General features: G+C 39.3%; 1 protein-coding gene across 4 annotated transcripts in view; it reads left to right on the forward strand.

Moving 5' to 3' along the window:
• Nucleotides 1-14,222, forward strand: part of ERC1 (ELKS/RAB6-interacting/CAST family member 1) — a 500,457-nt gene that overhangs the window by 73,444 nt on the left and 412,791 nt on the right. For 2 of the 4 annotated variants that reach the window (XM_077953260.1, XM_077953262.1), the window contains exons 4-6: nucleotides 2,781-2,936; nucleotides 4,801-4,884; nucleotides 8,663-8,830. In XM_077953260.1, coding sequence (XP_077809386.1) covers nucleotides 2,781-2,936; nucleotides 4,801-4,884; nucleotides 8,663-8,830 — 408 coding nt within the window. The remainder of the gene's footprint in view (nucleotides 1-2,780; nucleotides 2,937-4,800; nucleotides 4,885-8,662; nucleotides 8,831-14,222) is intronic. The other 2 variants (XM_077953261.1, XM_077953264.1) reach the window with 1 other exon arrangement.

Genomic DNA, 14,222 nt, shown 5'->3' on the forward strand with positions numbered 1-14,222 from the left:
AGGATTTCAGTAAGTCCAGTGGGATTGGTTGGTCAATGACGGAAGGGCTGGGGCTGGGGAAGTACAGAGCAGTAAAGTGAGAAGGAATTTATTTATTTAAATATTACACATTCTAGGAGTAAGAAACCTGGTTGGAATGACTCTCCTCAAACCCAGCATTGGTACCAGTTGGGTTGGTGCTAGAACTAGTTGAGCGTATCAGGCCTTAATTTTCTGGCCTGATTTCCTTGGTAAGTTTTCTGGTCAGTCAGTACCTGCTTCCTGGTTTTCCGAGCTGGAATCATGATCCCTTTTTGGGAAGAAGGTTTTATGGTGCATGATTTGGTAGTGAGGGTGCTAATTTGTCAAAAGCTGCCTCTGTCTGTGTTTGGGGTAGGGGAGAAGATAGATTATATATATATATTTTTTTTTTTTGAGACGGAGTCTCGCTGTGTCGCCCAGGCTGGAGTGCAGTGGCCGGATCTCAGCTCACTGCAAGCTCTGCCTCCCGGGTTTTTACGCCATTCTCCTGCCTCAGCCTCCCGAGTAGCTGGGACTACAGGCACCCGCCACCTCGCCCGGCTAGTTTTTTGTATTTTTTAGTAGAGACGGGGTTTCACCGTGTTCGCCAGGATAGTCTCGATCTCCTGACCTCGTGATCCGCCCGTCTCGGCCTCCCAAAGTGCTGGGATTACAGGCTTGAGTCACCGCGCCCGGCCGATAATATATTTTTTTAATTTGTCAAAAGCTTCCTCTGTCTGTGTTTGGCGTAGGGGAGAAGATAGATAATATATTTTTTTAATTTGTCAAAAGCTTCCTCTGTCTGTGTTTGGGGTAGGGGAGAAGATAGATAATGTATTTTTTTAATTTGTCAAAAGCTTCCTCTGTCTGTGTTTGGGATAGGGGAGAAGATAGATAATGTTTTTTAAGGGCCTTGTAGAGACTTTCTAGAAGCTCTGTGCAGGTACAGGCTGCCATGTGATGTGCGGAGCTGGAGTTCTCACCTGGGACTAAATTGTCTTAAGTGGAGCCCCAGTGCTGCTGGAGATACACTTCACTCTTACAGCTGGTCCAGTTTCATTACCACTCAGGCTAATGACAGAGGAGAACTTACATTTAACTTTCACTTTCTTTCATCTGTAGGCTAGTCATATGCTTATGCCTAGTATTTTAGTCTTTTTTAAGGGGCTGTGTTCCGATATTTCCAGAGAAATCTTATAGCAATCTTAAAAGTAAATTTTCAGGTGGTGCAATTGAAGTAGGACTTCTTATAGGTCAGTCATTTCACATAAGTAAATAAAAATCCCGGTTCAGGGATAGAATGACGCTGATAGTATTAATTCAGTACAATGGATTTTGAACAGATACATTTTAATTTGAGTGAATTTATGAAAGAAAATGTTCGTGGTGATATTTTTAAAGGTCATGTGATGAGCAAGACAGAGGAATACATCCTCTCCTCTCCCCTCCCTTGAACCTGAAATAGCCAGGTGGAGTTTTCTCAAGATAAACCTTGATCTCTCCTATCTTCATGCTGTGAGAATTAAGGAGACTTAATCAAGAAATCATTGAGGTGAAGAAGGAAAGGAAGTTAATTTCAAAATAACTTCCAAAGGAATGGTTTCTCTAAAACTCCAAGTGAAATAAAGCTGCACTTAATTTTGGCTCTTTAAGGCCTGTGTTTCTTCGGTGAGTAAGCCTGTGCGACTGCAGATGTGTAAAACTCTTCATTCCGTGCAGGAGTCTTTCTGTCATTCAGAGCAGGTCAGGGAGTCTGGGGAGAAACGGTGCTGCGACAAACAAAATCAAGAAATCGAATATGAAGTAATGTTCTGTTAGAAGGTGATATTTGTGGTAGAGATGATGATTTATAAGGACAGTGATTTTTAAAAATTACGAATTATTTTAAATGTATGGAGAATTGTAGACAATAAGGATTTCTAACATAATAAATAACAACTTAATTATTCCCTCATTTTTCTGCAATGGGATGTTAGGTAATTTTTATTATTGCACATATCGCTGTACACATTACTGTATAAATCTTTGGAACTCTTACTTTTTTCCCCTCCTTTGGGGCATAATATGTTTTTTAGGGGTCACCAAATAATGATAAAATATTAGAACTAGAAAAGGCTTTACTATTAATATTGGAAATTTTTTTCACCAGAAATTTGTAATTTCTGATGCGAAGAAATTTTAACCAGTTTTTCATTGCATTTACTTTAGTAATTTAGTAATTATTTTCAACTTTAATTTAAGGGATTCAGAACTGGAGGCAGCCATAGAGGAAAAATCATACTGTGGATATGAGTACTAATCCTCCCACTCAAAAGGCTGTAAAGGACATATTTTAGAAGGAAGGCACTGGCCGGGCATGGTGGCTCACGCCCTTAAGCCCACCACTTTGGGAGTCCGAGGAAGGTGGATCACATGAAGTCAGGAGTTCGAGACCAGCCTGGCCAACATGGCGAAACCCTGTCTCTACTAAAAATAGAAAAATTAGCTGGGCGTGGTAGTGCACACTTGTAATCCCAGCTACTTGGGAGGCTGAGGCAGGAGAGCTGCTTGAACCCAGAGGCAGAGGTTGTGGTGAGCTAAGATCGCGCCACTGCATTCGAGCCTGGACTACAGAGTGAGACTCTGTCTCACAAAAAGGAAGCAAGGCACCAATTGTCAGACAGCATTTTTTCTGTATATTTGTCTATCTTTATTAAATGTAACATCTTTAAATATCATGTTATTCAGCTTTTCTGGGCTTTTGTGAATACTTCAATCACTAAATCTTCTCTTGTCTTCAGGATTCAAAAATTTCCTCTATGGAGCGTGGGCTCCGAGACCTGGAAGAGGAGATTCAGATGCTGAAATCGAATGGGGCTTTGAGTACTGAGGAACGGGAGGAAGAAATGAAGCAAATGGAAGTGTATCGGAGCCATTCTAAATTTATGAAAAATAAGGTAATGGCCTGTGAGACTTTTGATTCTTAAAGGGGGTTTGAAAAATTGATGCATATTTTTTACTTCTCTAACAATGATAAAACTGTATTTTACACTGTTTTATCAGGTTTAAGGGAAGAATACTTTTAGCACAGTTCTTTCAAATGAAACTTCTCCAGATTTAAAGTCAGAATTACTGACTTAGATAGTTATTACCAGTTTTTACTTATAAAGATGATTCTCTGTATGAGGCTACATACGTATTTTCACGGTTTAACTTTTCATATCTATTAGTACTTCCGAAAAACTTCCAGATGAGTTTTTCTCACTATGTGAAATATCAAGTTCTTTACCTCTTGTGAATTATTTAAAAAGTCAAAACCCTAAGAGGCTTGAGATGGAGTTTCGCTCTTGTCACCCAGGCTAGAGTGCAGTGGTGTGATCTCAGCTCAGTGCAGCCTCTGCCTCCATGTTCAGGTGATTCTCCTGCCTCAGCCTCCTGAGTAACTGGGATTACAGGTGCATACCACCACGCCTGGCTAATTTTTTTTTCTATTTTTGGTAGAGACGGGGTTTCATCATGTTGGCCAGGCTGGTCTCGAACTCCTGATCCTGTGATCCACCTGACTCAGCCTCCCAAAGTGCTGGGATTACAGGCGTGAGCCACCGTGCCCAGCCCTAAGAGGCTTTTTAATGAAATGGGTTACATGACGTTCCGTTTCCCCTCCAAATACGGTTCTGTAAAGGAAAGCCCTTTCTCTGCCCTGTCCTGTGGGGAAGATCCACTTACTGTCAGGTTTATTGCTTCCCATGTGCGTTTCAGGCGTAATAATGACAAAGAGAGATACACCAAGACCTATCAGTCCGTGTTTGCAGTCAGTCACAGTGTTCCTTGCTTGTATCCAAAGTCATTTAGTTTGATTCTGTAAACTGTTTCAGCAAGTTGGAGGATTTAGTTTATCACAATGATAAATTTACCACTTTTGTTGTGAGTTGTTAATTAAACATTATGATTGTAGTTATAAAGTTTTAGCCAGAAAATAAGTGTTTTCCCCCTTTATTTCCCAATTGTATTCTCCAAGTTCTCAGAAATGAAAACTGAAACATCCCAGTAGTGTGAAGGAATGATAATCGTCACTTCCGCTTCAGTTTCTGGCTTCTTGCCATGGTGCCCATACCTGGCATGTAAGTCTACAGAATGTTCCTCTTCTACCTTCAGACTCTATTATTAATTATTTCTACTAATTTCATTTCAGGTTTAGAAATTAAAAACTCACATACCCAACTTTATTTCTTTTTTTTTTCTTTTGAGATGGACGTATGCTTTGTCGACCAGGCTGGAGTGCAGTGGCATCATCTCAGTTCACTGCAACCTCCGTCTCCAAGGTTCACGCTTCAGCCTGCCGAGTAGCTGGGATTACAGGCGCCTGCCACCATGCCCAGCTAATTTTTGTAGTTTTAGTAGAGACAAGTTTCACTATGATGGCCAGGCAGGTCTCGAACTCCTGACCTCAAGTGATCTTCCTGCCTTGTCCTCCCAAAGTGCTGGGATTTCAGGTGTGAGCTGCTGCGCCTGGCCTCACATATCCAACTTTCGATGAGTTTGGATTTTTCACCCTAATTTGAGAACAAAACATAGTGCAGTATGATCTCTGTGTTTATGTTTTTTGTTTATTGATTAGCACATTCCAGTCCACTGTGGGGAAAAGAAAACCTGTGAACTTAGAGAAACTACCTATGGCTCTTTGAAGAGGGAATGAGGGGAACAGATTTGATTGTATTGTATAAGTTATTGTTATTTCCAGTTACCATTCTGGCTCAAAAGTAAATAATAAGAAGACCTAAGTTGACACATAAGTGAAAAAGAATAATAATGTCGTGACAGGTAGAACAACTGAAGGAGGAACTAAGTTCGAAAGAGGCTCAATGGGAGGAGCTGAAAAAGAGAGCGGCTGGTCTTCAGGCTGAGGTCTTTGCCGTAAGATGTACCTCTTTGTGTGCAGTGATCCCACAGTGGGACCCTGCCAGCTCTATGGCTTCTGAGTGGCTTACCCTTTCATTCTCTGTGGTTGGCAGCTTTGCCCATTACTAGCACTAACCAGCCTGCTCTGCTCTTTAACTGACTCCTGTTCACCAGCTTGACCCACATGTCACTTTGTGTGCAGTGAGCCTTCACGTGTTCTGGAAGCCTCATACCTGGTACTTTATTGTTGCTTTTATCACTCTGTGGATGGTATTTCAAAGCCTGTTTTTTCTCAACCCCTTACTGTTGATTTATATAAATGGGGCCTTCTTTTCTTCCAGGTACAAGAATATATACAGTTGTTCTAGGCCGATCACCTAGAATTTGTTTGAATTTGAAACTCTTGAGTAAAGTGCTTTACCTTCTTATGCAGACATTATCTTTAAGTCTTCAGTGAGTGATTTTGCCACAAATGTTCCTTTCTTTAGGACAGATGTGTAGAAAGTATTTAGTAAATTAAAATTACTAAGAGACTTATGTCAGGTATCTACACCTATCTAGTTCAATATTCTGATGAACTTAAAATTTCTTTTTTTTTTTTTTTTTTGAGACGGAGTCTCGCTCTGTCGCCCAGGCTGGAGTGCAGTGGCGCGATCTCGGCTCCGCCTCCCGGGATTCACGCCATTCTCCTGCCTCAGCCTCCCGAGTAGCTGGGACTACAGGCGCCCACAACCGCGCCCGGCTAATTTTTTTTTTGTATTTTTAGTAGAGACGGGGTTTCACCGTGGTCTCGATCTCCTGACCTTGTGATCCGCCCGCCTCGGCCTCCCAAAGTGCTGGGATTACAGGCGTGAGCCACCGCGCCCGGCCGAACTTAAAATTTCAATTCAGAACGTAATAATAAAATAAATACAGTTGGCCCTCCATATCTGTGGATTTTGCATCTGTGGATTTAACCAACTGTTTTTAATTTTCAGGGTAAAAAAATGGATGTTGTGTCTGTACTGAACATGTACAGACTTTTTTCCCATGTCATTATTCCCTAAACAATATAGTATGACAACTATTTACATAGCATTTACATTGTGTTAGGTATTATAAATAATCTAGAGATGATTTAAAGTATACTGGAGGATGTGCATAGGTTATATGCAAATTCTACATCATTTTGTAGCAGGGACTTCATCATTCATTAATTTTGATATCCAAGGTGTGTGTTGGAACCAGTCCCCCATGGACCCATGGATACTGAGGGATGACTGAATAATAAAATAGCTAAGACTTGCACACTTACTATAAACATTTTATAACGTGCTGAGTTAGGCATATTATCAACTCCAAATTATAGAAGAGGAAACTGAGGTAACAGGATGGTGCCTAGGAAAACACAGCTAGTAAGAGGCAGGATTTGGTTTTTTACAAGCAGTCTTCTTCCACATACTGCTTACAAGTTCTTTACTGTACCGACCTATACTAGGCTGTGCCCACATTTGTCAAAGTGTCAGCAAAAACTGCTTCAGAAAATAATTGTCGGCTGAGACTGAAATACAGCATTTAAAAAACCAAACTTGTGCTACTTTGGTAGATTTGCTATTTATGGTCCACTTTATAGTATATATTAAAAAGTGAAATATTTTGGTGGAAAGGGTCTAATTTGGTTTATGGGAACCATATATTGTCAAGAGGGAAGGTTGATTGATAACTTCCTTTTTAAAATAGCTACTATTAGTAATTTCTGCATTGAGTCAGACAACAGGCTAAGCACATTTCACACTATTTTATTGAATCCATAAATAGTACAGTGGCATTGGTATAATTTCTCCTTATTACTGATTAGGAAACTGATTAGGAAAGTAATTATTCAGGGACACATAGCTAACTTAGTTCTGATGTGTGATTGTCTGCAAAGCCTTGTGCTCCTAAGCTTTGTATTATATTTACTTCCCCTTTATAATATCTTCCTGTCTCAGTCTTTAAGGAAAATTTGTGCTTCTAAACTCTGCTTTTCTTTTTTTTCTTTTCTTTCTTTCTTTTTTTTTTTTTTTGAGACGGAGTCTTGCTCTGTCGCCAGGCTGGAGTGCAGTGGCAAGATCTCGGCTCACTACAACCTCTGACTCCCTGGTTGAAGCGATTCTCCTGTCTCAGCCTCCTGAGTAACTGGGACTACAGGCACGCGCCACCACGCCCAGCTAATTTTTGTATTTTTAGTAGAGATGGGTTTCACCATGTTGGCCAGGATGGTCTTGATCTCCTGACCTTGTGATCCACCCGCCTCGGCCTCCCCAAGTGCTGTGATTACAGGCGTGAGCCACTGTACCCGGCCTAAACCCTGCTTTTCATTTAAAACGTTTTCTGTCTCAGTCTTTAAAGTCAATATAGCATTATTTGAAGCTTACTTAATAATGCAGATGATGACGAAACAGATTTTTATATTTTTGATCACATGATTGGAGGTAGCTGGAAATTTGAATAATCTTTAAGTCATAGTTCTTTAGCTGAGAAAATGGTAACACTTTGAACATCCCCAAAATATTCATTTGTACAACAGATGTATTTTTGTTACAGTCAGTATGTTAGGGAATGGAGTAATACTAATGGGTTGTTTTTATTGATAAAGGAATCTCATAAAAGACTCCACGCTGTTACGGTGTGTGGTAACTCCTGGGTACATACTATTTTGCAGGATGAATATAGCCACCGTTTAAAATTACCTTCCACTGATGTTTTTAGTATCCTCAGGTACTTTGTATACAGTAAGCATACAGAAATATTTGTTGAATGAATATATCTCTAAGAAGAGATTTTATGCATATGAGAAAAATACTTAATCTTTTTTGAAACAGAAGGCTAAATAGGAAATTTATTTTTGGTGCTCCTCAAATGTCTAATTTTAATTAATGTGAAATTTATTTCTTCATGGGAAATTGTTCTCAAAAGCTTTATCCCTTGTACCTAAGATTATTACAATTACAATACTTTAGATACATTCAAGGTTTTAAAAATAAAAAGATAACTTTTTGTTTCATCAGTGACACCGAAATTACTGACTTGTCAAATTTATACTTCCAGTAATTAGTATCTTTTTTAGTTCCTTGTTAGGCGGTAGACATAATGTAAAAGCAGATGTAATTTCTGTTTACATGGCTTACATTTAGGGTAAAAAAACTTTTAAAAATTCTTAGAAAACAGTAGGAATGTAACGAAGGTGTTTGAAAGAAAATACTTTCAATGTTAAGAGAGAAATTAATCAATACACATAACGTCAAATTATAGGATTTTACAAAACCACATATGTATAACCTTAGAAGTAGCTTTTTAAGGTAAGAATTTTATGCAAACTTTTGAGAATGAAAAAGATGAGATATCTACACTCATCCTGCATTTGACCCATCGTGTTCTGAAGAGGGCTCACCTAGAAAAATGAAAACCGTTTTATCAGTACAGTGGTGTTCAGTCGCTTACTGCTGTCTCAGAGTCATCTAATTGAATTGGAATTCCTTTCCCTCCATTCCCTTCTAAGAGGTTTCAAAGAATATTTAGAAGACACAGTAACTGAAAACTGGACATTTACCTATTGAATAAGTTTAGTTTTTTTTTTTTTTTTTTTTTTGGCGCAGGGTTGGGGGAGATCCAAGATTATGTGATGCAAAAAGATGAATAAGACCTGTCATACAATTCCTGCTGCATTTAGTCTCGTATTTTGTGACTCAGATCTGTCAAAGAGCCAGATAAGAGGTGTTTGTTTGATTTCTTTTTTCCTTAAAGTGTGTTACTTCTTTTCTAGATTGGCCAGGTGAAACAGGAGCTGTCCAGAAAGGACACAGAACTCCTCGCCCTGCAGACAAAGCTGGAGACGCTCACAAACCAGTTCTCAGACAGCAAACAGCACATCGAGGTGCTGAAGGAGTCCTTGACTGCCAAGGAGCAGAGGGCTGCCATCCTGCAGACAGAGGTAGAGAGAGCTCGGGGGTTTGTGCGGAGCTGATTTCTTGGCACCTTTTCATAAGCATTACCTGTGCTGTTTTTGTTATGTTTAGAATTGGGAAATATGAGTAATGTTATGATTAATTCTTTAGCAGCATGATCAGTTACTGTGCTAAAATATAACCATCTCATTTCAGTTGTTCTTAGATCTAACAAGTTAAAATGGGTGCAGTTTATGTTTTTAATTCTTTAAACTTTCACCAAGTCTGTACTTCAAAGTATACTCTAACAGTATTAAAAATAAAAGGATAATTGTTAAAGAGTAATCATTGATTTAAAAGCTTCAGTTCAACCCCTGGTGAATTTTCTAGTCATGAATGACAGTGAGCTTGGTTACACTGTATTTGGAGTACATTTAAGTGTTTTTAAGTTGTGATATTATGAATAACTGTATATAGGAAACTGGTATCTGTTAAAGTTCTAGATAGTCTAATTTTAAACCACAGATTATTAGACAGTGTGTCTTCATATCCTGTTTGAAAATAAAGTTAGTGTTTTTAGAAATTTTTTTTTTTGAAATGGAGTCTTCCTCTGTCACCCACGCTGGAGTGCAGTGGCGTGATCTCGGCTCATCGCTACCTTTGCCTCCTGGGTTCAAGTGATTCTCCTGCCTTAGCCTCCTGAGTAGCTGGGATTACAGGCGCACGCCACCACGCCTGGCTAACTTTTGTATTTTTAGTAGAGACGTGGTTTCACCATATTGGTCAGGCTGGTCTTGAACTCCTGACCTCTTGATCTACCCACCTCGGCCTCCCAGAGTGCTAGGATTACAGGCGTGAGTCACCATGCCCAGGCAGTGTTTTTAGAAATCTTAGATTATCTAGACTATTGGCTATGACTTCAGTTAGGTATTGACCATCTTCAGATAGGTATATGACTTCAGATAGATATTTAATGTGTTGCTAAATAATCCCAGATCAATTCTTATCTATTTTATTTTCAATGATCAAAGAGAAAGAGTTGATGATGCCATGTGGATTTACTGTCTTAATATAAATATTTTTTTAAAGGTCGCAGTGAAATCGATAACTTAAGAGTAGATAGAGTAGTTTTGCTTTATAGAAGAAACAGAAGGCATATGATGTAGATTAGGTTTTTTTTCTTTAAAGAAAATTAAGAACGTAATTTGATGGAAAAAAAGAATCAGGAGGAAAAGAAAGAATAAAAACATCATAGTCCTAGAAGACAAGAGTAAGGAAGAATGAAGAAGGAACCTAAACTGTTTCATATAATATTTTTATCTGTACAATTTGGGGCTTTGTTAAAAATGGGAGATTTTTGCTGACGTATTTGTCATTTTTCTTATTAACTTACACTTTTTCTATTTTAATTATGTTTCATTTTGTTATATCAGCTCCATTCTACATCACAGAGATATTTTGTGTATAAAATCATGAGATGCAGTAGTGGCTGAGGCTTTGGCTGTAAAGTCATGTTTACTGAGTTTGGACTTCATCTTTACCACTTACTACGAATTGCGTGATCCTGGGAATGTATTGAACTTCATTACACTTCACTTTTCACATCTGTAAGATGAAGAGAATAGTAGTACTTAACTCATAAGTTTGTTATTAGAATTAAACTCGTTTATTTACTGCCAGTGTTCGGCACATAGTAAAGTCTTTGCACATTCGTCATTGTTATCATTTTATAATTCTTGTAATAAAATCAACTAATACATATACTGAGATGTTAAGAGAACATAGTATTTAGATGATCTGCCTTTTCTTTTATTAAGTTAAACTTAGTTTTATTCAGGGAATTATAAATATGAAATCATGTAGATAATGTTACCTGCAAAGTTATTCATTTATAGCTTTAGTTTTAAAACTTTTTGTGGGTACATAGTAGGTGTATATATTTATGGGGTATGTGAGATATTTAATACAGGCATGCAGTGTGAAAATAAATGATGGAGAATGGGGGTATCCATCCCCTCAAGCGTGTGTCCTTTGAGTTACGAACAATCCAATTACACTCTTTATTTTAAAATGTAATAGCTTTATTAATAGTTTTTCATTTCAGTAGCTTGAGTGCATGCAGTACAGCGGAAGGGTCAGAAGAGGGCGCCAGTGTTCTAGAGGTCAGGCATACTTCCGGGTTTGCTACTGTAGTAGCTTTGGGTGGAGGTGGCAGGTGTGCAAACCGGAGAACCAGGCAGTTGGCTAATGATAATGCAAACACTTAAAAGCTTGTCACAGTCTAATAAATGACTTTTCCCCCTTGGCAATCCATGCTTCTCTTTGTACCCCTCTCAAGTAATGTTCTTATTAGCCAGGTCTCACCCAGATGGGCTTGTGATTGGTTTCTTGTACCATGGAGAATAGATTGTATTTGTTGTCATTCACGAATGGTTTTTAGTTTTTAGCCATTGCAGGAGTAGCTGAGTCTCAGTGATTATTTCTGTAAGTTACCAGGGAAACTGCTCAAATGGAACCGTCTCATCATAAAAGATAAAAGAGTGAAAGCTTACTTCTGAATTTGGGATGATTTTAAGAATGTAATATGTCTATTTATTAGCATTACTTAAAAAATTACTCTGGTGACACTTGACAAGGGTCACCTTTTCCAACGCAACTTGCCAGTGTTAGAGCCCAGTAAAAGGCAGTTTATACCAGCTCTTTGAAAGTTTTCATGTATTTCTATAATTTGCTCTTAGCTGATTTCATCTTCTTTTCTGCAACTATCCTAGACTTTGATCTAACACTCAGATTACTAAATTAAGTATGTATGAAAAAAGAACATGGATCATGGAGTTTTTCTTTCATTTTTATTTTTAGAGATAGAATCTTACTCTGTCACCCAAGCTGGAGTGCAGTGGCACGATTATATTAATAGCTCATTGCAACCTGGAACTCCTGGGATCAAACGCTTCTCCTGCCTCAGCCTCCTGAGTAGTCAGGACTTACAGGCATGTGCCATCACACTGGCTAATTTTTAAAATTTTTTTGCAGAGACAGAGTCTCACTATGTTGCCTAGGCTGGTCTAGGACTCCTGAGTTCAAGCAGTCCTCCTTCCTCTGCCTCCCAAAGTGCTGGGATTACAGGCGTGAGCCACTGTGCCTAGCCTGGAGTTTGAACAGTTTTAAAAATCCTTTAAGGAAAATAGTTACATTTGAAAAGACCTGGTTTTTTTTTCCCTATTCGGGGTACATGGGATGAGGCCCTCTGGTGTTCGCAAGGTACAGTATATATGGAATTGCTCCCGTTTTGTAACCGTCTCTTTTAATCTGATGACTTTCACAGAGGTGGTCTGGATTTAGTGATACAGTGGTTAAAAGGATGGTTTTGGAGTCAGACACAGGCTTGAAACCCAGCCCTCTACCTTTACTAGTTGTGTGACCTTAGAGGAGTTACTTTACTTCTTTGTTTGTGTGTGTGTGTGTGTGTGTGTGTGTGACGGAGTTTTGCTCTTGTTGCCCAGGCTGGAGTGCAATGGCGCAATCTTGGCTCACTGCAGACTCTGCCTCCCGGGTTCAAGTGATTCTCCTGCCTCAGGCTCCCGAGTAGCTGGGATTACAGTCATGCGCCACTACGCCTGGCTAATTTTGTATTTTTAGTAGAGATGGGGTTTCTCCCTGTTGGTCAGGCTGGTCTCGAACTCCCAACCTCAGGTGATCCGCCCTCCTCGGCCTCCCAAAGTGCTGGGATTACAGGCGTGAGCCACCGTGACCATCTAGGAATTACTTCTTTAAGCCTCCCTTTCCTCATCTATAAAGTAAGGATAATGATAATAACAACTTAAGGTTTTTTTGGCCAGGTGTTTAATTATGTTCTCTTTTGAATTTGGAGGGACATTTAGTTTATTAATTATTATTATTATTATTTGCGACAAGGTTTCACTTTGTCATTCAGGCTGTAGTGCAGTGCCTCGATCATAGCTCACTATAACCTTGAACTTGTGGGCTCAAGTGATCCTCCCACCTCAGCATCTTGAGTAGTGAGGACTATAGATGCAGGGCTACCACTCCTGGCTAATTTTTTAATTTGTATTTTTTGTAGATATGAGGTCTCACTGTATTGCCCAGGATGTTCTTGAACTCCTGGCTTCAAACAGACCTCCCGCCTTAGCCCCCAAAGCACAGGAATCACAGGCAAGAGCCACTGTGCCCAGCCACGGAGGAAAATTTGAATTCAATAGGTTCAAACAATTTTGAAACACCTTACAGTTTATAACACTTTGATTTGATTTGGTCTTTATTGTTTTATTTGCTCTTCATAGTAATGGCATGGGTTTGACAACATAAGTATTGTTGTTTTGCTTTTATAATTGAGAATTTTATGAACTGCTTATTAGCATACCACTTTTGATTGGCACTTGAGGCTACTCTCGCTAGTAACCCTGGGACTTTTGCTATATCAGTTACAGCATTCTCAAGAATTAAAGTTATTTTCTTGTTCCAAAATCATGATGCTATACTAGGGAGCTACCATTAAATGTATTTTCAGGATTAATTCCCAATGTGCAGAGCAGAGCTGATTTTATCAATAAACCAAAATAATGTGGACTTTACTGCTTCAGAGTATTCCAGTTTTTTTCCCTTACTTCTCCAGGAAATTGTGTTTTGGAATTCTGTTTATTATAGGTAAGGAATATAATCTATATCTTGGTAACAGGAAGAGGAAGTGGCTCTTTTCTCAGAGGTGCTTGGGAGATCAGCCTCTAGCACAAGGTGAGGAACTGCCCTTGCCCGGGGATGTTTGGGCTCTAGAGCTAGGATGCTGCTGTTTGACGAGCACCCTCTAGAGCTAGGATGCTGCTGTTTGACGAGCACCCTCTGCTTGCGGTCCCAGCCCCGTGCCACTTGAAGCCAGAGTCTGACTTCTTGAGCATGCTTAGAGTTAGTCGTGCGTTCTTAGAACGAGAGGGCAGCTTCAGAGATCATCCGGTCTTTCCGTAATTTAAAGAATGTTTATGACAGTATCTAACCTGAGTGCTTTTTGTGTACCATGGCGGGTTTGTATACTTTCATTTTCCCAGTTAATTCTTAGCGTAACCTTCCAAGAAATAAGAATTGCTATAACATCTTACAGACAGGGAGCTAAAACTTCGAGAGATTCAGGTTACATGACCTAGTGCCCGATTGATTGAAACCCCCAAACTTTTGTTCTTGATCATAATGCTGCAATTCCTCCCTGTGCAGAGAGAGTATAAACAACCTGCTGAAGGCCTATCCAACTACTTGGTCTTAGTTTTAGGACTGGAATTCATCATTTCTGATTTTGCGAATTACAATGTGCATGGATGACCATGACTCTTGTTTGATTGGTAGGTTGGGGACTAGCCACAAAGAAAGGTGGGGAGAAGAAGAAACAATTCATGTTGGTGGAGAGGAGAAAAGGATTTAGGTTGATGGAAT

The sequence above is a fragment of the Macaca mulatta genome, chromosome 11, assembly GCF_049350105.2.
Source record: "Macaca mulatta isolate MMU2019108-1 chromosome 11, T2T-MMU8v2.0, whole genome shotgun sequence".
Classification (NCBI taxonomy): Eukaryota; Metazoa; Chordata; class Mammalia; order Primates; family Cercopithecidae; genus Macaca; species Macaca mulatta.